This window comes from Eubalaena glacialis, chromosome 15, assembly GCF_028564815.1.
Source record: "Eubalaena glacialis isolate mEubGla1 chromosome 15, mEubGla1.1.hap2.+ XY, whole genome shotgun sequence".
Classification (NCBI taxonomy): Eukaryota; Metazoa; Chordata; class Mammalia; order Artiodactyla; family Balaenidae; genus Eubalaena; species Eubalaena glacialis.
The window spans coordinates 63,066,668-63,087,547 of NC_083730.1; the positions used below are offsets into that span (position 1 = coordinate 63,066,668).

A 20,880-nucleotide genomic window follows, 5' to 3' on the forward strand; every position below is an offset into this window, starting at 1 on the left:
GGGAAAGAACTGAGTGCCATTCTCAGTCGCCTTTATCTACAAGCTAACTGTTGGTCACACATGCTTGGGCAGGCGTCTCCTGCCATCTGTCCAGGTGTCCATCCGTCCTCTCCCCTGGCCTGCGACCTTCTGGACCAGCACCCACGGCGCCCCTGCCCGCTTCTAGCGCTGAGCACAAAGCCGGGCGCCCAGGAAGGGCTCGGCATTCAGTGCACTGCGGGACGAAGGCTCTACTCTTGGAGACCCTTATTCAGTAGGTCTGAGGCAGACCCCAGAAGCCTGCGTTTTTAATAAATCCTGTCTCCGACATCAATGACGGGATTCAGGTATGAGCTACACTGGGTACCAGCGGGGTGCATCAGTCAGTCCAGCATCCCCATAACGGGGCGAGACCAGCTCCCTCCCAGGGTGGCTGTGAGGAGGCGACGAGCTCGTGCACATCACGTCCCAGCTCCGGGACCAGGGAAGGGTGAGCCCGGAGAAGGGGCCGGGCGGCAGGGTCTGCGGGAGGCCGAGGCGGGCGGGAAGGCGCCAAAGACAGGGGCGGGGAAGAGGAAGGGGGGACAGCGCGCGTGGGCCGGGTGGGCGTGGCCGCGGTCGGGGCGGGGCCGGGTAGGGGGTGGGACCCTGGGCGCGCTGGGCCCGCGGGGAGCGTGGCCTGGGCGGGGCCGGGTCGCGCGTGGACAGGAGCGCCGGGGGAGTGAGAGACGCCTCCTGGCGGGAGCTGGCGGCGGCGGCGGCGGCGGGAGCCGAGGGGGGCGGAGGGAAGCAGGGGGCGGGGGCGAGGAGGGGGCGAGGCGGCGGCGGGCTGGTCTCTCCCTGCTTTAGGGCCGAGGCTCGCAGGCGCTGCGCGGAGGACTGAGCGGAGGCGCGGCCTGCCTCCCTCCACAGAGCGGCGCGCCCGCTCGGCCGACCCGCGGGGAACGAGAGCCAGGCTGCCTCGCGGCGCCGCAGCGCACGGTGAGAGAGCTGGGGTGGCGGGTGCCGCTCTGGGTCTGGAGGCCGCGGCCGGGCGGGAGGAGCGGGAGGACGGGGCCCGCGCGGCCTGGGCGGCCTCCGCTGCTACGAGGCGGGGCGGGCGCGGGGCGTGGCTCCTCCGCCGGCAGCCTGGGCCGCTGTCAGCGCCGCCCGCTCGGCCGCTGCGCTTTGTTCCCGAGGCCCCGGAGGGAGCCGCTCCCTTAGGAGGTGCTCGGTTACCTGCCTCTGCGTGCCTCGTTCACCTGGACGCCTGTTCTGGGGAGGTTCGGGGAGTGGGACGCAGACGGCCGTGAGGTGGGGGAAAATATCCCATTTTCAGTTGCTGTGGGGAGAAAACTAGCTCTGGAAGAATCCGTTTTCCGATGCCTTCTTTGGCCGCCACGAATACGTTCCGGTGGCTCCGGAGTCACCGGACTTGGGCGTGCGGTTCAATAAAGCAGGCGGTGGGTCCTGAGGGTGTCAGGAGGGTACCCCCGGCCTCGGCCACGGTCCCTGGGGCTTTCTCGTACAGAACCGAGCCACACGGGCACAGAGCCCGGTACTCTTCACCTTCTTCTTGCCTTTGCTTTATTGTTCTTCCTAACACTTAGAATACAGGTTTACAGCAATCATAAAGGCCCCATAAACGCACCTTTTATCCGTCTTACATCACTAGTCGTTTATTTAATTGATTCTGTTTGGGGGGTGTGTTTTAAACCCCAAGAAGTTTTATCTTCTCCTTTTTAAAAGTTTAATGACTGTGTTGGTTGTTCAACCACTGTCAGAATTTGTGCTGGTCTTTCTTTCCTTTTTCTTTTTGGACTGTAATATTTTCTTCAATATCTTTGAAGAATCACTGGTACTTAAGGTAGAGAATTAAAAGAATATCTTCACATTTTGGTAAGTTAGAGTTCTTAATGCAGTTAATAATTTACTGTTCCCTTTGTTATTCGCTAAATTATTTAAGGAGCAACTGTCCACTCCTTCCGTTGAGCTGCTTCATTTTGACTAATTATGTTAAGAGACAAAATGAGATAGTAACAAGTAGACACTAGAATAATTTGCATTTTTAAAATTTGTCTTAATTCTAAGAATTAAAATATTGATAAGTGTTTTTAAAATTATAATACAATATTAATAGTTTTTTTTGTTTTGTTTTTTTTACTGGCTTAAAGTCGAATAGTGGGCCTGAAACTAAAGCTGAAAAGCAGTGCAGCATTGAAACTACTTATTTGCTTTATATATTGATACTTTCAGGTTACTGATGGTATACACACACACACACACACACATATTCACTTTAATTTTCACAGTCACCATTTCTGGGTACTCTGAGGAATTTCAGAATTCTATATCTTTGAAGATGGCTAACAAGATATTACTGTATAAAATTGTAGCTTTTTTTTGAGTGTTTAAGTAATCTTTCATTGAGAATAATCTTTAAACAGTCACTCAAAAGTCTTTTAACACAAACAATGAGTCTTGGTTTATTTATTTGATTTTCATTTTTGTGTTTGTTTTTACCCTAACATTTGCCTTTGAATTAAAGTTTTTGTTGTTTTTTTTTCTTTTTGTTTGTTTGTTTAGCTTCCTGGGAGTTGCTGATTGTCTTTGAAGAAACATGAAGTCACCCTCTGTTGTTATGCTTACTGTAGCCATCCTGGTGTTCCTGACATGGGTCCCCGTGTCACTGAGTTGTAACAAAGCACTCTGTGCTAGTGATGTGAGCAAATGCCTCATTCAGGTAGGACTAAGAGTACTTTTTTACTAATATTAAAATATACTGTAGAGCAGATACAGAGCACATATATACAGATAGAGAGTGTAAGGTCTGAGGTAATGAACCATGACACTGGTCTGGGGTTTTGCCCCCATACTTCTCTTGCATACAAGCAATGTCAGAGTCAAGGAGTTCAGTACGGAAAATAATATCCAGCTTTGTAAACATGCTGTTACAAAGTGATGAGTAGCCTATTCAGATGAATTAAAGGGTTCCCTTTGTATAATCTAGTTTACATAGCAAAGAGACTCACTATATTTAGGAAAAAAAATTTATCTAGTCAAATCATAGACAAACTGTTCCCTAAATATACACTGTCTGTTCTAAGTAACAAGTTACCCCAAACAGCAACTTAATGCAGTAAACATTTATTATTTACGCAGTTGCTGAGGGTTGGGAACCTAGGAGCAGCTGAGCTGGGGGGTTCAGGGTCAGGGTTTCTCAAGGTTGCAGGCGTTGGAGAATGTGCTTCCAAGATGCTTGACAGTGATCTCTCTCTCAGCCATCAAGGCAAGCCTTTCTGAAAAAGTGAGGTTAAGTAATGACTTAGTTTACAGAGCTATTAAGTGGCTGTGGAACGTGGCCTGTGTTTGAACCTGAATCCTGTGGCCTTTCCATACACATACTGGTTATTACTTTTCTTAAAGTTGCGTTAATTAGTGGTGAACTTCGTGTCTTATACAGCTGTTCTCCCTTTTCCCGTCCTGTTAGACCGTCAGCAGTCTTCGGTCTGTATTTATTAGCCTCTCTTCTAGCTGTTGGCTAAGAAATTCAGTAACCACACATATTAGAATTCTGTATAAAGTATGACTCAGCTACCTCTTGGCTGTAATCCTGACATGAGAGCATTTGTATGTACTAGAAGTGATAATGATTTTTATAGATGAGAGGCATTATGTGCTGATTTGTGACATTTTGGTCCTCATTAATAGTTAAAATTCTGGGAAGCCTGGCCTTTATGTGAGTGTGGTTGTCACCATCTCATACTCTGTACCCTCACTTTGCATTTTAACCAAAACATTTAACTAGAGAGGTTGGTTGGTTAGGGTTAGGGTTTTTACTATGGATGTTTTTAAGCATAAATAGAAGAGGGAAGAGTATAATGAACAGCAGTAATAATCAGCAGTTACAGCCATCATTCACTCGGGGCTACCCTTGCTTCCTCTCTATTCCCCTGCACTGTTCACCCCAGCTCTGTTTAGTGTCAGGCAGACCCCTGATAATATTTTATCATAGATCTATTGTCTATCTCTGAAAGATAAGAACTCTTGAAAGCATAGCTATTAGCACTTTAAAAATTAACAATAATTCTTTAATATCACGTAGTTTTATACATGGAAGTTTTTTTTTAATTTATTTATTTATTTTTGGCTGCATTGGGTCTTCATTGCTGCGTGCAGTCTTTCTCTAGTTGTGGCGAACGGGGGCTACTCTTTGTTGCGGTTCGCGGGCTTCTCATTGTGGTGGCCTCTCTTGTTGCGGAGCTCGGGCTCTAGGCGCGCGGGCTCAGTAGTTGTGGCGCACGGGCTTAGTTGTTCCACGACATGTGGGGTCTTCCCGGACCAGGGCTCGAACCATGTCCCTTGCACTGGCAGGCGGATTCCTAACCACTGGGCCACCAGGGAAGTCCCTACATGGAAGTTTCGATATGGCACGTCTGCTTAGGCTTGTGCTGGCTAAAAATTTGGTAGTCTTCTCGTGAAGTCCAGCTTTGTGCTGTGGTCAGAGGTGAATCTGTGCCACTTCCCACGTTGTTTCAATGTATCTTCATTATTCATTATTGGAAATAAAGTCTCATAACAATTGCTATATTCATGTTTAGGTAGAAATTTACTTAAATCTCAAATTATTTTTTGACTCTCCAAGTCTGTAATTTCCATTATTCAAATAATTAAAAATTGGATTTTTTTTGAAAGACCTTGCTTGGTAAGGCAGTATTTAAAGAAGAAAGCGTTTGGTTACTATCGATAAACATTCTCAGAAGTTTTTGTTTGTTTTGCTTTTCAGTTTAAAATTCTGTAATACTTACAAAATGCTTCAAAAAGTAGAGTAAAAATTAAGTGTAAAAACTGGAAAATCAGGTGAAGCTTCACCTGTTTGTTAAATGGTGATTTTAGTAAACTCATTGTAAAGAAGGTAGGACTCTTTTTTTTTTAACCACTAATTCACTGATGCAAACATCTCTGATTCCTGTTCCTTCAGAACTAGGAATCATCAAATCTTTTTCTGGAATAGTAGAGACAGTGCTTCTGGTGCATAGTGGCAGGGTGCTTGGGGTTAAAATGATAGAGGCCTCGAGTATTGAGGGTTTTCTTGTTCATTTATTCCTAAGCACTTATGACATTGTGCTGAGCACTTACTGGACATTGCAGTGAAATGTGATTGGTTCTACCATTTGCCTGGTTTTATGGACTCCACTGATTATTTAACATTCTTCCCTTTACTCTCCTTGCATTCCTCTCACTGTGGCTGTGTGACAAACCACCCCAAAGGTCAGTGGCTGGAAACAACAACAACGTTTATTTTGAGCATGAATTTGCATCCTGTGTGGTGCTTGGTAGCATAGTTCATCTGCACCACACAGCTTTATTAGCTGGGGCGGCCTGAAGGCTGGCAGCTGAAATTACCTGAGGCAGCGCTGTCCACTAGAACTTTCTATGATGATAGAAATGGTCTACATCAGCCCTGTCAGGTACAGTAGAAACTAGTCACGTGGTTGTTAAGCACTTGAAATATGACTAGTGTGACTGAAAAGCAGATTTTTAAATTTAATCATTTTAATTAATTTAAATTTAAACAGCTGCATGTGGCTAGTGACTGCTGTATTGGATATCACACAGCTGGGCTAGGAAGATTCTTCGTTCTCTCTCTTTCTCACCCCCCTATCCCCCCTTTCTCTCTCCCCTCCTTTCCTCCCTCCCTGTCAGTAGTCTCTTTGTATGACTTCTCCAGCATGCTGGCTTAAGACTAGCCAGATTTCTTACATGTTGGCTCAGGGCTTCCAAGACCATGTGTCTCACGAAACACAGCAGGGGAAGCTGTACTGCCTTTTATGGCCGCGCCATTGAGGTTATGGTGTTACTTCCGTCATGGTGGTAGGCCCACCTGGATTTAAGGGGAGGGTACACAGGCCCCGCCTCTGATGGAGGAGCATGAGTGTAACACTAAGGAGAGCTTAGTGGGTGGGGTGAATGACGTGGCCATCTTTGGAAAATACAATCTGCCACATCTTAACTGTGACTTGACCGGCTGGGTGGTCTCAGAGTTTCCTTCTAATTCTACATAGTTCTAGAGAAAGCAACCAACTATTATTATGTGATAAATATGTATTTTTTTAATCAGAGTATCTCTATATGCCTATTCTGGACATTTAATATGAATGGAATCATACAATATGTTGTCTTTTATGCCTGTCTTCTTTTACTGAGCATAATGCTTTCACAATTCATCTATATTATAGTATGTATCAGTACTTTGTTGTTTTATGGTCAAATAATATTGTACTGTATGGATATGCCACATTTAATTTATCCATTCATCAGTTGATGAATGTTTAGATTGTTTCCACCTTTTGGCTATGCAAGTAGTGGAGCTGTGGATATTTGTGTATAAGTTTTTATGTGGATATCTGTTTTCATTTCTTTTGGGTATATACCTAGGAGTGGAGTTGCTGGGTCATATTTTTTATGTTTAACATTTTGAGGAACCACTAAAGTATTTTCCAAAGTGGCTGTATACATTTCCACCACTGTGTGTGCAGGTTCCAATTTTTCTACATCCTTACCAGCACTTGTTGTTATAGGCATCTTAGTGGGTGTGAAGTGGTTTTGATTTGCATTTCTCTAATGACTAATGATATTGAGAATCTTTTCATGTGCTTATTGGCATTCATATATCTTCCTTGGAGAAGTGTCTATTCAGAACCAGTGCCCTTTTTTTTAATTGGCTTATTGTCTTTTTATTGTTGGGCTATAAAAGTTATTTATGTATTCTGGGTGCAAGTCCATTATCAGATATATGACTTACAAGTAATTTTGCGGGTTGTCTTTTCACTTTCTTGATGGTATTATTTGCAACACAAAAGTTTTAAATTTTGATGCAGTCTTATTTATTTATTTATTTATTGTTGCTTTTGCATTTGGTGTTGTAGCTAAGAAACCATTGCCTAACTCAGGGTTATAAGATATACTTGTCTGTTTTCTTCTAAGAATTTTGTAGTTTTAGCTCTTATATTTAGGTCTGCAATTTATTTTGAGTTGATTTTTGTATATGGGGTTAGGTAGGGGTCCAAATTTATTCTTTTGTGTGTGGATATCTAGTTGTCTCAGCACCATTTGTTGAAAATATTATTTTTTTCTCCGTTGAATTATCTTGACACTCTTGTTGAGAATTATTTGACCATAAATGTAAGAGTTTATTTTTGGACTCTCAGTTGTATTCCATTGATTTATATATCTATCTTTTTGCCAGTACCACACTGTCTTGATTACTGTAGCTTTGTGGTATGTTTTACAATCACAAAGTATGAATTTTCTAATTTTGTTGTTTTTCAAGATTTGTTTTTAATACTTTGGGCCCTTGCATTACCATATAAATTTTAGGGTCAGCTTGTTGATTTCTGCAATAAAGCCAGCTAGGATTTTTATATATAAATATATTTGACTTTATTTATTGGAGTAGTTTTTGGTTTACAGCAAAATTGAGCAGAAAGTGCAGAAGGATCCCATATACTCCTTTCCCCTACAAATACCCACTGTTTCCCCTACTATTAACATCTTGCATTAGTTTGTACATTTGTTACAATTGATGGACCAATATTGACATACTATTATTAACTAAAGTCCACAATTTACATTAGGGTTCACGCTTTGTGTTCGACAGTTCTATGGATTTGACAAATGTATAATGTCATATATCTGCCATTACAGTGTGACACAGAATTGTTTTGTTGCCCTAAAAATCCCCCGTGCTTCCACATGGCCTCCGCATCCCCCACTGCCTTTTACTGTCTATATAATTCTGCTGTTTCAATATGTTATACAGTTGGAGTTATACAGTATGTAGCCCTTCCAGGCTGGCTTCTTTCATTTAGCAGTATGCATTTATGGTTCCTGCATGTTTTTTTGTGGCTTGATAGCTTATTTCTTTATATTCCATTTTATGGGTGTATCACAGTTCGTTTATCTGTTCACTCATTGAGGGACATCTTGATTACTTCCAAGTTTTGCAATTAAGAATAAAGCTGCTACAAACATCCATGTGCAGGTTTTTGTGTGGACATAAAATTTCAGCTCATTTGAGTAAATACCAAGGAGCACAATAGCTGGATCATATGCTGAGGGTATGTTTACTTTTGTAAGAAACTGCCAGACTATCTTCTAAAGTGGCTGTACGATTTTGCATTCCCACCAGCAGTGAGTGAGAGTTCCTGTTGCTCCACATCCGCACCAGCATTTGCTGCTGTCAGTGTTTTGAATATTAGCTGTTCTAATTGGTGTATATTGGTATCTCATTGTTGTTTTAATTTGCAATTTCCTAATGACATGTTAAGCTTTTTTTCATATGCTTTATTTGCCATCTGTATATCCTCTTTGGTGAGGTGTCTTTGTGCCTTTTGCCCATTTTTAAATTGAGTTGTTCATTTTCTTCCTGTTGAGTTTTAAGAGTTCTTTGTATCTTTTGGATTAACAGTCCTTTGTCGGATGTGTCTCTTGCAAATATTTTCTCCCTGTCTGTGGCTTGTCTTCTTGTTTTCTTTTTCTTAAAATTTTTTTTAATGTGGACCATTTTTAAAGTCTTTATTGAATTTGTTACAGTATTGCTTCTGTATTTTTATGTTAATGGTTTTTTGGCTGCAAGGCATGTGAGATCTTAGCTCCCCGACCAGGGATCGAACTCACACCCCCTGCATTGGAAGGCGAAGTCTTAACCACTGGACCTCCAAGCAAGTCCCCTGGCTTGTCTTCTTAATCTCTTGCCAGTGTCTTTTGCAGAGCAGAAGTTTTAAATTTTAAAAGTCCAACTTACCCATTTTTTCCTTTCATGGATTGTGCCTTTGGTATTGCCAGCTGTGATTTTGATTGGGTTTACGTTGACTCTATAGATCAATTTGGGAATTATTGCCATGTTAACAGTATTAAGTCTTCTGATTCATGAGCAAGGAGTGTCTTTCCTTTTATTTAAATTTTTCTTTCATTTCTTTCAACAGTATTTTGTAGTTTTCAGCATACAGGTCTTATACTTCTTTTGTTAGATTTATTCATAGGTATTTTATTCTTTTTGACGTTGTTGTAAATGGAACTGTTTTCTTAATTTCATTTTCAGGTTGTTCATTGCTTGTATGTAGTGTCGTAAATCTTAAATCTGTTTTCACCTTATTCTGCTTTTTGGGAGAGTTCCTTGACTTTCCCTTTGAATCCTTTCTATTGAATTTTTAAATTTTAGTAATAACTTTAAAATTTTACTTCTTATTTTCTGTTCGTTAATTTTTCTTTTAACACTTTTACTTGTATTTGAATGCACTGTTTTCTCAGATATCCTGAGAATACTTACTGCAAGTTTTATTGATGGAGATGGAGGTGTGTCTCCCCCCCTCACCTCCCCATTCTGTTACGTGGATTTCTCTTTCTTCCAAGATTATTTTTTTCTTTCAATTTATATCTCTTTCATGCAGGAGGCTTTCCTCAAATGTATAGTGTTCCTTAGTTGTCCATTATAGTTAGGAATGAAGCATAAAAGCCTGATTGGGAGATTGTGTTTGTGGGGAGGGCTGACATACACAGACTGGAGGGTATCTCCTGAGGGACAGGGAAGCCCTCGATGCTGGAGTGTGTTTTCTGCTCTGAGGCTGATCATTTTCCTGCAGAGAAGTTTTTGGTTTGTTTGTTTTGAATGGCTGGTGTTCTTGCTGTGGTCGGGGTGGTGGTTGGTTGGTAGATGCTTGGTTCTTGTCTTTGTGCCCTAGTGTGGGGGTTGCCTCTGTGGTCTGATAGAAACTTGAACTTTAGTGCCCTCTTTTATTCCTGTTCTCTTCAGTTGAGGAATAGATTGGCTATTGGCGTTTCATGTGCCAAGAACTGTCAGCTGGTGTCCTTATGCCTCTTTAGTGCTTCTCTTAAAGGGGATCCCCAGAATTATATTCAAATTCGCAAATGTACTGTTTTCTAGGAGAAAAGTCCACAGCTTTCAGGAGGTTCTCAAAGTGGTTGATTGCCCTGAAAAGGTGAAGAATTGCTCGGGCTTTGTTTGCCATCACACTACTAAGTTATTAAAATTCCGCTTTCACGTTCAACAAAGTACGAGGCACGTTGACATTTTAGATGGCAATAATAGCTTTTCTCCTTAAACTTACAGAAAAACATGCACAGAAATGAAGGTGGGAGATAAGAACTTTAAGAAAGGCCATGCTATAGAAGTGTAAAGAAACTTCCCTCCTAAGAGGGAGTTCAGCTTTTCTTTTAGTTATTTGGTTTGAACAACATCTGTAGTGTTGAAATGCTGTACCATGAGGATAAGTTAGAACATTTGTTTATGTCGAGCCCTCCGCAACTCATGAAGTAACTAAATATAAAACATTTTCCCTGGAAGCTCAGACTTGTGTAAATGTTTTTTACCAGCACAGTCATTCCTGCTTCTCCTACAAGTTGCTGCGCAGAAGGGTGGTCCCTACGTAAATATTTATTTTGTGCTTCTGACAGGAAAGAAATGTAATTTTAACATCAGGAAAGTAATATTGTCATCTTGGTGTGTTCCTTTGCTCATATAATGAGTGGTTGAGCTGTCCTCTTTCAGGGGAAAAATGGTAAAACAGGGTTTTGCTTTTAATAAGATCTTTACTTGTTTTTTCTTCTGCTTTTGTGAAAAGAGCATTTAAAATTTGAATCAATATTATGCTTCTACGCCAGAAATCTCAAGACCCATTTTGTATTAAGACCTGAAAAACCGGGGCTTCCCTGGTGGTGCAGTGATTAGAATCCACCTGCCAATGCAGGGGTTCAAGCCCTGGTCTGGGAAGATCCCACATGCCGCGGAGCAACTAAGCCCGTGCACCACAACTACTGAGCCTGTGCTCTAGAGCCCACGAGCCACAACTACTGAGCCCGCGTGCCACAACTACTGAAGCCCGCACGCCTAGAGCCCATGCTGTGCACACAACAAGAGAAGCCACTGCAATGAGAAGCCCGCGCACTGCAACGAAGAGTAGCCCCCACTCGCCACAACTAGAGAAAGCCCGCACAGCAATGAAGACCCAACGCAGCCAAAAATAAAAACAAATAAATAAATAAATTTATTTTTAAAAAACCAAAGATGAGGGGGATTTCCCTAGCAGTCCAGTGGTGAAGACTCTGTGCTTCCACTGCAGGGGGCACTGGTTCGATCCCTGGTCGGGGAACTGAGATCCCACAAGTCATGTGCCATGGCCCCCCCCACCCAAAAAAGAAAACCAAAGATGAGGATTTCATTGGGACACTTGGAAGTTTTCAAATATAATTTTAATAGGGAGAATAGTAAAGTCCCTATTTACCCATCACTTAGCTTCACCAGTGGTCAGCATATGGCCGGTCCAGTCTCATCTCTACCTGCCCCTATTTCATCTCACCTGGATGATTTTAAAGAAATGCTTTGGGGTACTTTTGAAGTAAGTAGGATTAAAATTTGGTTACAAGGTTTATATAAGAAATGGGTGTTGTTTGATATATTTTGGTAGTTCATGTATATACATGAACTTGTATGCTGATTTATTTAGCCAAAAGGATAAATTCTGTTTTCCGTATTTCACTTGTTTATATTATTTTCAAGGCAAAAGTTTGAATTTATAAAGAACATGATGATAAGATTTGGTTTAGATACTTCTGTTCCGAGTTTGAAAGTCTGTCTGATGTCCTCCTTAAAGAGTATTAATTTGTCAAAACAGATTTGTTGTAACTAACGTAATTATAATTATGTTTATTGTTTTGAATAAAGGCTAATTGTTCGAGGGTGTGTTGTTTACATATTGGTTTTTAAATACCCATTTGACCTATGTAAGGGTTGTGAAAATAGTATCAGCACAGGTACAGTCTAATGCCTTGTTGGTTACTGATGCTCATACAGTGTTCATTTTCATAATTACCTTTGTTCTTACATTCCTGGGGGTTTTAGGTCAAGATATTATAAACACTTATAGTTTGTTTGATTTAATATTTAAGAACATCAGTTTGTGTTTTTGAGTGTCTTATTTTTTTTATTGTATGAAATTAAACTGGATCTTCAGAAGTCCTACTACTTAAATTTAAAATGTTTACTTGCCATTATAAAAATATTTTGTTCTCAAAGGAATCCACAAAATACATAGAAGTAGAAAAAGGAAACTAAATCATTTATAGTCCTGTTTTCTAAACACAGACTACTCTTAATATTTGATATAGTCCTTTTTAGGTTTTTATTCTATGTTTAGGTGATTTTTAACACCCAAACATAGAATAAAGGTTGTATATTATATATACAACTTTCACGTTCTGCATTTTTCACCAGCATTGTTTTATGTTTCTTTGTTTTAAAAAAAAAAGTATGTTAGTTTAGAGAAGTTTAGTTTTAGCTTGAAAGTAAAATAGAGAAATATATTTTCTGAACTATCTTCTGCACTGCTTTCTTTAATACCAGTTAACATTTATATAATGCTTTATGTTTTTCAGTTCAGATTTGTTAAAATAATAAATTTATGGACCACAGTGTACCATACTGGTCCTTCAGAGATGAGATGAGGTAGTCCCTAATCTCCCAAAGCATTTTTGTTGTCAGATTTATTGAGGTATAATTCACATACAATATATTTCACTCTTTTTAGGTGTACATTTCTATGATTTTTGATAAATGTATGCTCATATAACCACTACCACAATCAAGATAGGGAATATTTTCATCACCCTTAAAAGTCCCTTCGTGCCCCTAGGGAGTCAAGACTAGCCTCCTCCCCAGCCTCAGTACTTCTCCACCACTGATTGATTTTTGTCCCTATAATTTCATCTTGTCCAGAATGTCTTAGAATCGTACATTGTGTAACCTTTTGTGCCTGGCTGACTTCTTTCAGTTATTATAATGCTTTTGAGATTGACCCATGTGGCTGCATGTCTCAGGGACTCCTTTCCTTGGTCTTGCTGAGTAGTAGTCTGTTGTGTGGATGTACCCCATTTCTTCATCCATTCACTAGCTGATGGACACGGCTTGTTTACAGTTTTTGGTAATTATGAATGAAGTTATTTACTTCCATGTATAGGTCTTTGTGCGGATGTATGTTTTCATTTCTCTTGATTAAATACCTAGGAGTAGGATTGCTGGATCACAAAGCATCTGAAAAGCTGAGATTTGGTGTTACATGCTGCAGTTTACGGGCCAGGACTTGAATCCAGATTCTGTAAATCCAAGTCATTTGCTGTCTGCTAGACTATAATGTTGTTTTCAATGGTGATATTTCCCTGTTTTAACAACATTGCTAACAAATCTCTCAGATTTTGGCAACAGTTAAAGAATGGAGATATTTATCAGCAACTTTACATCAGAATATAAATAAAAATTTCCCTCAAGTTATTAGTTTCCATCTCTGACCTGGAAATTTGGAAGTTTATAAAATAAATTTTAACTCTTAAAGTCTAGGCTTAGTCTTAGATGAATAATTACCCCCCCCATTTATTTTGCATGGATTAAGATCTCACCAGAACCTTAGACGTATAGAGAACAAGATTTTCCATTAAAGTTGATCTAATAATTATATAAAATCTGTCTTCTGGCATAAAAAAATTGAAATTCTGGGCTTCCCTGGTGGCGCAGTGGTTGAGAGTCTGCCTGCCAATGCAGGGGACACGGGTTTGAGCCCTGGTCTGGGAAGATCCCACATGCCGCGGAGCAACTAGGCCCGTGAGCCACAACTGCTGAGCCTACGCGTCTGGAGCCTGTGCTCCGCAACGGGAGAGGCCGCGACAGTGAGAGGCCCGCGCACTGCGATGAAGAGTGGCCCCCGCTCACTGCAACTGGAGAAAGCCCTCGCACAGAAACGAAGACCCAACACAGCCATAAATAAATAAATAAATAAATAAATAAAATTTAAAAAAAAAAATTGAAATTCTTTGTCATATTCAAGATTTTCAATAATACAAATGTAAAATACTTTTTTTTAAATTTATTTTTGGCTGTGTTGGGTCTTTGCTGCGCGTGGGCTTTCTCTAGTTGCAGCAAGCGGGGGCTACTCTTTGTTGCGGTGTGCGGGCTTCTCACTGCGGTGGCTTCTCTTGTTGCGGAGCATGGGCTCTAGGCGCACAGGCTTCAGTAGTTGTGCCACTCGGGCTCAGTAGTTGTGCCTCGCAGGCTGTAGAGCACAGGCTCAGTAGTTGTGGCGCACGGGCTTAGTTGCTCCGCGGCATGTGGGATCTTCCTGGAGCAGGGTTTGAACCCGTGTCCCCTGCATTGGCAGATGGATTCTTAACCACTGTGCCACCAGGGAAGTCCCTTCATATAAGTTTTTAAAGCAAATTGCCAAATTATCTCTAAATACTCATTCTGGTCAACATAGGATAGCTCAAATGTATAAATTTCTGTTTTCTATTTAGTATAAAGTTATAATTTTTTCCACCATAAATGTATTGAACGGTGTGATTACCACACTTTAAGAACATCTAGCGTGGTACTTCACGATCCACGTCACTCTGGCTCTGACACGCGGAAGCAGTGGTGGTGGGAGCAGCCCTGTGGCAGAAGATCTGACGTCGGAGCCCAGTTGGGCTGGATCACTGACCCATCCCTTCCAGCCTTTCATCTGTACCAGGAGCAGTGCCCATACTTTCCCTGGGACTTCCAGACCAGGGAGGCAAATGATGCAATCATTAACTGGCCCAAGCAAAAAAAGAATTAAGTATTAAATCCCAACACACTGGTTTTGCAACTCTTGCCATTGATACTTATTTTACCTTTACAAACAATGATTAAACTTTGGCAATAGCACTTGTAATTGTATTCAGGTACTGAGAGTGAAAGATACAATAGTGCCTTTGATTAAACAACCTGAAGGGTTAGCTAAGTTTAATTATGGGCTCATTCTCTCTAAGAAAGTAATAACTATAATTATTGAGATGCTAAATTAATAAGAAATAAGCTTTATATTTCTCATCTCAATGTTTAAAAAGCAGGAATAGCTATCCAAAACTGGGGTCAAATCTCAGCCACTTACTAATTGAATGATGTACAAATTCATCACCTTATATGAAAATGAAGATGAATAATACCTTGATAAAGGCTTTATGAGCTCCAAGATAATGCATATAAAACACTGAGCACAGTGCCTGTTAATGTTACATAAAACCCACTTAGGAACTTTGGGGGAGGCTGTGGCAGGAAATAAGTGGAGGCGCTGGATCCACCTCTCTTCTGTGAACGCTGTGTTTGCTTGAGATCCCACGTTCAGCCGACTGAGCAGTGCTCAAGGTTAGTCATAGGGAGGTTAGTGAATTACGTAAATCCAGTCCACACAGGAATCCCACATCTCAGCACAACCATCTTTCTAGTTAATACGGAAGACTTTGAAGTAATAGTGACATGGAATATAATAATGACGTTTCTGAAGACGGTGATACAGAATGAGAACATGGACAAGCTGTGAAAGAGATGAAGTATTTAAGGCCTGCTTCTGAACTTTGGTACATAATATGTTCCATTATGCAGCCGTTATGTTATGTTGACAGATTTTTATTGATACAATAGGGAAATGCTTACTTTTTAAATCAGGAGAGTGCGCCATCATTATTTTGTTAGAAATGCATAGGAATTCACCGAAGTGGGAGGAACTTGGGTGTTTTTTCCTTCTACTCTGGTAGATTTTTTTCAAAGTCTTTTATGATTTAAAAAAAAAAAACTCAATTTAAAGCATTCCTTTTTTCTTTACTCTAGCCTCTTTAGCAAAGCCTTTCTAGTTACAGAAGATTCATTTATGTTCTCATAAATAAAACACTAAAGTAAAGGTTTCTTTTTAAGTGTCCTGAAGAAAATATTCTACTTAATTTAAATGGAGTAATTTTTTATGTTTTTCTGTGATCCTTGATTCTTCATAGTTATGTTTGGGTGTGTTTTTTTTTTCTTTTGTATTTCCAGTACGTGACTTCAAAACACCTTAAAAATTTTTTTTATATTTAGAAACATTCTTCCCAACCATAGTTTGCTAGCTGTCAAAAAAATTAAAATATGTTTCCAAATGTGTTTATGACCAAACTTATTTAATAATGTGATTCTGAAGTACACATAAAGTGAATAGAAAATAATGGATTTCTTGATGAGCTACACATTTGTTATTCATAATTATTTACACATAGAAATTCATTGTTTCCTTTCCTTTTTTGACTTTAGAACATAGAAACAAAGCAAATCATTTCCACACGTTTTTGCTCTCTAGATTTGCAGTGAGGTTTTTGAGATCCGAAATGCCATATGTTAACTTTGCCTGTATATTATTTTTCTCCTGGAAAGTGAGAAGTTAAATGTGTAATACTGGCTAAAAAGTTCGTTTGAGGAGCTCGTTTTCATTATTTTCCAATCTCCTGGAAAGAATGCTCGCATGAGTTTTGAAGAATACAGATTATTTGATACATTTTGAAGCTTATTTACTCTCTGAGATTTCATAATTTATGAAATCAAATTGGCTTTATTAAGACAGATTTTTCATTCTATTTTGTAGTAAGATGGAAAGAAAATATTAGTTAGTATTCAGCCAGTTTTAGCAGTAATTTTTACCAATGAAGTCTTAACCTGGATTTTTGTCTGTTTAATGGTATAGTAATAAAGCCTGTGTTTCAGTCATTTCTCCCTTGTCTCGGCTTCCTAGAGCTTCTCACTTTGTATTCTATCAGTAAATTAAAAGTCATTAAGCATGTTACTTCAGTGCATTGTTCTATCACACTGACATGTAAAAGTACAGGATAGGCATCTATTAAGAGGGTGTGACATACATTTAATCTTAAGGGGTAGATAATCAAGGCAAGTTCAAGTAACTTTTAATAGTCTGAGTTTTAACCTTCCATTAGTTAGCAGTCATCTGATGTTATCGTCCACCCTTTCATTCCAGTTTAAAACACCTCACAAAAACCTGACAGTAAAAGGTAGAATGAATGCTTTAAAGACTCAGATTTCTCTAATGTCCATTAAATCGACATTCATTTTAAAATTATTTAGCATAATATACAGTAATTCATTTAACAGGCTACCATTTGAAAGCTGTGATAGGAAAAAGGAGAGACTTATTCTTTGAATAAGTTTGTTACTTTCCTAATATGTTTCTCCTGAGCTGTGTAGATAATGTAAATATATGCAAGTAAGATAGTAAAGGAATATTTTCTATGGATAATGTAAATTAAAATTTTAAAAAACTTTATTTCTCGTGACTAAGTTGCAACCTTTTTAAAACTTAAGAACAAAAAGTATCAATATCCTTAACTCTGATGGTGTTTTTTTAAAAATGTGTACTAAGAAAATGTTCTGTCACTCCAAAGATGACAGACAGATTTTTATGGAGAAACAAATCACGAAATACAGCTTTGGCAGCTCTGTTTTTCTAAATTTCCAAGTAAGTTTGAGTTTGTGTGAATCAGGCATCACCAGTTTTATGATGAAGCACCTGTACTTCTCAGGAAGGCCCTGCCCTTTTAGTCCCTCTCTTTCCATCAGGCCTAGCAAGGTTACTCAAGGTGTGCATTACATGCATGTGGCCTGAGTATAGAATTCCATGGTACTAAAATATTATACTTTACATATATTAGGTCACAGCTGTATACTGACATCAAACTAATGAATTAGAGCATAGCACAAGTGTTGATTCTTTTTTTTTTTTTTTTTGGCCATGCCACACAGCTTGTGGGATTTTAGTTCCCTGACCAGTGATCAAACCTGGGCCCCCTGCAGTGGAAGTGTGGCGTCCTAACCACTGGACCACCAGGGAATTCCCAACAAGTGTTGATTCTTGAAAGTGCTGTGTAATTGTGTAATAGCTAGGGGACTTTTTGAGAAAAGGAATTAAATGTCAGTGTTGCTATATCTGATAAGGGGTTAATATCCAAAATATATAAAGAACTCGTACAACTCAATAGCAAAAAAAAAAGAATCCAATTTAAAAATGGGCAAAGGACCTAAATAGACATTTTTTCAAAGAAGATATATGAATGGCTAACAGGTACATGAAAAGATGCTCAATATCGTTAATCATCAGGAAAGTGCAAATCAAAACTACAGTGTGCTATCACATCACACCTTTTGGAATGGCCATGATGGCCATCATTAAAAAGATAAGAGATAGCAAGTGTGGGTAGGGATGTGGAGAGAAGGGAACCCTTGTGCACTGTTGGTGGGAATGTAAATTGGTGTAGCCACTGTGGAAAACATTTTGGAGGTTCCTCAAAAAATCAAAAATAGAACCATCACATGATCTGGCAATTCCACTTCTGGGGATATATTCAAAGGAAGCAAAAAGCTAACTCCAAAAGGTATCTGCACCCCCATGTTCATAGCAGCATTACTTACAATAGCCAAAATATGGAAACAACCTAAGTTTCCATTGGTGGATAAATGGATAAAGAAGTTGTGGGAGGGAAGAGATATGGGAACATATGTATATGTATAACTGATTCACTTTGTTATAAAGCAGAAACTAACACACCATTGTAAAGCAATTATACTCCAATAAAGATGTTATAAATAAATAAATAAATAAAAAGAAGTTGTGGTATATGTATATAATGGAATACTCTTCAACCATAAAAAATGAGGAAATCCTACCATTTGCAACAACATGGATGGACCTTGAAGGAACTATGCCAAGTGAAATAAGAGCAAAAAAACCCCAACAAACTCATGGAAAAGGAAATCATACTTGTGGCTACCAGAAATGAGGTCATGGGGAGGGGGAATTGGAGGAAGGTGGTCAGCAGGTACAAACTTGCGGTTATAAGATAAGTACTAGGGCTGTAATGTACCACATGATGACTGCAGTTACTACTGCTATATGACGTATAGGAACGTCGTTAAGAGAGTAGATCCTAAGAGTTCTCATCACAAGGAGAAATATTTTTTCTTTTCTTTTTATTTTATCTATATGAGATGATGGATGTTAACTAAACCTATTGTAATCATTTCACAATAAATGTAAATCAAACCATCATGCTGTACACCTTAAACTTAGACAGTGATGTATGTCAATTATTTCTCACTGAAACTAGAAGAATATCAGTTTGCAAAAAATTATGTCATATTAGAATGATTGATTGTCTCCAGTCGTCTAGAAACATAATAAGATGAATTTAATAGGGTTAAATATTATGTGCATGTTTAACTTTTTAAAAATATATATAATATCTCATCAACCAGGGAAAGCCAACTGAGCCATGTGGCCACAGAATTTCCCTTTAGGTTGGGTTTGTTTAGCAGTGACTCTCTGGTGGCCAGGGGAGGGGCAGAGGGAAGGCTAAAGGAATTACCTTGAAGCTTCATGTACAAAGCAAGCCATGTTATTTGGTTTTCATGCAGTAACAAACCATCCCAAAGCTTCCTGACTTGAAACAATAACTGTTTATTTTGCTCTTGTTTCTGTGGGTCAGCAATTTGGCCTCTATCAGCTGGGTGGGTTTTCTGGGCTCATTCTTGTGTCTGTTGTCAGCTGCTGGGTTGGTTGGAGGCTGGCCGAACTGGCATGGCTTCAGATGGATGGACTTGTCCACGTGGCCCTCTCCCAGACTTCACGTGGCAGCTGGGCAAAGTTCTAAGAGAAGGAGTGGAAACACTCCAGACCTCTTGAGGCCCAGACTCAGAACTGACACTGAATCACTTCCACCAAATTCTGTTGGTCAGAGCAAGTTTCAAGATCACTTCCATTCAAGAGGTCTGGAAATAGACCCTGTCTCTTGATCAGAGGAGCTGCAAAGAGGGTGACATGGGGAGGGGAAGAATCACTGCCTTCTTTATAAACAGACTGCCACACCAAGCACACTGTTTTAATATATTGTAGATCAATGAAAATAGTTTTTAAAACATGCTTTTATTCATACTTTACATATTGAGAAACCACAATTCCCACTACAAGTCGGCTGGCCATGCATTTAGATTAATTTGGACAGTGAATCTAATAGCTGGAAAGTAAGTTTTGTTCTTATGCTGAATTATTCGTTGAGGTAGTATGGGGGGTAAAGTTACGGGTTATAAAATAAAATGTTTTCATTTTGTTTCAAAATAAGATAAAAGGATCCAAAATGTGTTTTCTGAATGTGTCCAAAAGAAAATCTAAATCTACTTAGATCTAGTAGTACTTAATTCTAAATCTATCTACCCTGTAGATATTTATGTTCCTACAAATAGTTAATGATGTTGAATAAAAAAATTGTGCCAAGAGTAAATTACTATAAATGCAAATATTATGGAGTTTTTTTGCTGCAGAAAATTAACAATTTTAAATATAGTTATTTGGAATTTAAAATTTGAACATCTGTCTCATTTCTAGGAGCTCTGCCAGTGCCGACCTGGAGAAGGAAATTGTTCCTGCTGTAAGGAGTGTATGCTGTGTCTCGGGACCCTTTGGGATGAGTGCTGTGACTGCGTTGGTAAGTTGACATACAGTAAAGTTTCTTAATATTTCATATCACAGAATCCTTGACTTTAAGAGACTTTAAATAATGTAAATGGATTTTTTGTGCCTAGACTAAGGTTTGTATAAGACACTGTAGGTGAATAGAACAATGTATTATTGCATTTGCTTGTATTTAATAGTATTTACATATATATGTATTTGTATTTTTATAGAAAAGGTCTGGGAGGAAATTAAAAGCTCTTATTCTTGGGAAGTAGGAGTGGAGGAACAAACAGGATTTTTTTACTTTTTCATTTTTATACTGTTGATATATATATGTTTTTAAAAGCCATGCAAATTAAATTAGATTAATTAATTTATTTTTTTTAATGAGAGGGGTCAGGGAGGGGGTGGTTCCAGGGGGAGTCGGGCTTGGCAGAGAGCAGAGTTGTTTGTTTGTTTGTTTGTTTTTCTTTTGTCTGCGCATGTGGGATCTTAGTCCCCGACCAGGGATTGAACCCGTGCCCCCTGCAGTGGAAGTGTGGAGTCTTAACCACTGGACTGCCAGGGAAATACC

At 39.5% G+C, this 20,880-nt stretch overlaps 1 protein-coding gene across 2 annotated transcripts in view; it reads left to right on the plus strand.

The window, feature by feature from the left end:
- Nucleotides 1–784: 784 nt before the first annotated feature.
- The window catches only part of TWSG1 (twisted gastrulation BMP signaling modulator 1), a 32,873-nt gene continuing 12,777 nt past the window's right edge, over nucleotides 785–20,880 (plus strand). For both annotated transcript variants that reach the window (XM_061169360.1, XM_061169361.1), the window contains exons 1-3: nucleotides 785–960; nucleotides 2,545–2,701; nucleotides 20,238–20,337. In XM_061169360.1, the coding sequence (XP_061025343.1) occupies nucleotides 2,579–2,701; nucleotides 20,238–20,337 (223 nt within the window). In that variant the 5' untranslated portion in view covers nucleotides 785–960; nucleotides 2,545–2,578. The remainder of the gene's footprint in view (nucleotides 961–2,544; nucleotides 2,702–20,237; nucleotides 20,338–20,880) is intronic.